The sequence below is a fragment of the Octopus bimaculoides genome, chromosome 5, assembly GCF_001194135.2.
Source record: "Octopus bimaculoides isolate UCB-OBI-ISO-001 chromosome 5, ASM119413v2, whole genome shotgun sequence".
NCBI lineage: Eukaryota > Metazoa > Mollusca > Cephalopoda > Octopoda > Octopodidae > Octopus > Octopus bimaculoides.
In genome coordinates this window covers 109,888,906-109,891,405 of record NC_068985.1, presented here as the reverse complement: position 1 = coordinate 109,891,405, position 2,500 = coordinate 109,888,906, and the positions used below count along the sequence as shown (strand labels likewise).

Genomic DNA, 2,500 nt, shown 5'->3' with positions numbered 1-2,500 from the left:
TTGCATTTCATCCTTTCGAGGTCGATAAAAATGTAGCAGTCGAGTTCTTTGTAGAAAAAAATTTTTAATTAGGAACCGTAGTTCCTAACTTCGAAAGGTAGATTCGCAGCATCGACAAAGCGTTGGAGAAAATACTTGCGATATTTAAACTTATTTTTTACGTTCGAGGTTCAAATCCCACCCAGGTCAATTTACTCTTATATCACTTTGAGTTCTACAAAATAAAATACCAATTATGCAATGGAAGTCGATATAATCGATTAACACCATCCCTCCATTTCTCAGCTTTATAACTCATAAATGAACCGTAGAATGGTAGAAACGGTAATTTTTGGAGAATATAGAATCCGCACTAAAATCTTGCCCCAGTTCGTCTTTGATTTTCAATCCTGCCATGACAATCTACACAATGATTACCAATCATCTTCTGACATAGAAAAATATTCCACTTTATATTTCCCTCACAAATTTGGGTCTCTGCGACAGTCCGAGAAATTTATTTATGTGTCAGGAATATTCGAAATCTGCACTGAATGAATATTGAATGTTAGGAATTATCTGTAATTATACATACGCTTTCAAAACAACTAAGTTGAGTTTACACACGATACGTGCTGTATATGTATGTATGTATGTATGTATGTATGTATGTATATGACATAACGCTGGGTCAACAACATTTTCGGAAATTAATTTTATTTCAGAAGGTGACACGTTCAATTACACGAATTTCTACAATGGATCACATGGAATGGACGCCATCAATCCGAATGGTATGAAACATTATGTTCTCGTATTAACACTGACTGTATTAATGTAGCTCAAATGGCAGTAGACAATGTATTAACTATCATACGTGTTAAAAATGATGTTATTTCTAATATTCCTGTGATATTCGAGCTTTGTGTTAAGAGTAGAAAAGAATATTCCTGTGATATTTAATCCTTGTTAGACAAGACATTACTACTATGCTCAAATACATTTCACCTGTGGCTATATTGTCTTTCCCAGTGTAATAACTCTACATTTATGTTAACAGAACAATTCTTAGATATTTATTGTGATTATAGTATGTATGTATATTATATTATGGTTTAATTGGGTTACAATTATTGATAGCATGGTTTAAACATTAATAGTTGCAGGTTTAAGATGTTAGTTATACATATACAAGAGGCAAGTAGATTCCTGAATACAATCTGCCTGAAGAATGCATACAGCTTAGTGTTAGCGGCACTTTATAAACCGTTTAGTTCTTATTTGTAACATACTAAATAATGTATCGGATATCTTTTATTACCGAGATATCTTAATATCGTAATTACTCTTTTCAACTTTAGCATTCAATTGACGACATCATGAGATATCTTTAATTTTTACAGCGACGTCTTTGTGTATATTAGAGTCAAACAACACAGACTGCGAACCCTGCCAGCAAGGTGGCTATTACCCGATAATAGGATCTCTGTCAGAGTTCTTCCAATGCAGTCATGGTCAATTGGTTCCAATGAAATGTCCAGCGAAAACAATCTGGAATAACAAAATCATACGTTGTGCATACGATCGTAAGTAGCAACCCTTGCCAAATCTATACTCGAATATGCACAGAATAATTAAGAAGGCACACCCAGACCCATTCTGCTTCTTGAATTTACAGTAGCCTCAAGCACATGATAGAAAAATGGATGATTCTTTACGGTTATTGTTTTACTTGTTTTAGTTATTGGACTACATCCATGCTGGGGTTCTTGTCGAACAAATTGGTACCAGTAATTATTGTAATTCTGCCTGTATGTATGTATGTATGTATGTATGTATGTATCTTCTCTGTATCGTGTCGTCCGTGAGAAGAGATTCGATAGATCGCTGTGTTGTAACTGTTCGACTGAGCACATCATTCCGAATAGCGAAGCGAGTCGTATGCAAGCGATCCTTTTCCTCTCAATCTCTACAACAATCGGGCGGGACGGCGCCTATGCGACGCCCCAGGATGACAAATCGCTGGCATCACCATCACTCGCCACGACTCGCCACGACTCGCCACCACTCGGCGCCATTCACGGTGCGCGCAACGGAGGTATGGCACGGGTCAAACTAAGGCATGTATCTGGAGTTTGAGATGCTTTTGGAATGCAACTCGGGTCGGGTTACGGTATCGGCTTAGATGCGTTCAACCGTTATCCCTCAGAGGCAGTGTGACACCACCACTCTGTCGATCGAGCGCGCAAAGCTCTTCCCTGATCCTGAAGTTCCACCCATATTGGATGGGAAAGCTGCAGCCGAGATGACGTTCGCGACGCCGACCTTAGATCAGCAGAAGCGTCGGCGGTGCCGGACGACATTCTTGCGTGCCGTAGCCACGTACCTTTTCCCGATTACTCAGGGCACCGATTGTGTACGATGTATATTTACAATAAAACTAACCTGTCTCACGGCGATCAAGGCCCTTCTGAATCTCGTCTGCCAACTTAGTATAGGTGCATATATATATATATATATA

The 2,500-nt window shown here is 38.8% G+C and overlaps 1 protein-coding gene across 1 annotated transcript in view; it reads left to right on the top strand.

Annotated features, from left to right (window-relative positions):
• Window positions 1–1,573, top strand: part of LOC128247879 (chondroitin proteoglycan 2-like) — a 4,039-nt gene extending 2,466 nt beyond the window's left edge. The window contains exons 2-3 of the mRNA XM_052968102.1: window positions 705–773; window positions 1,383–1,573. Of these exons, the coding sequence (XP_052824062.1) occupies window positions 705–773; window positions 1,383–1,573 (260 nt within the window). The remainder of the gene's footprint in view (window positions 1–704; window positions 774–1,382) is intronic.
• Window positions 1,574–2,500: the final 927 nt, after the last annotated feature.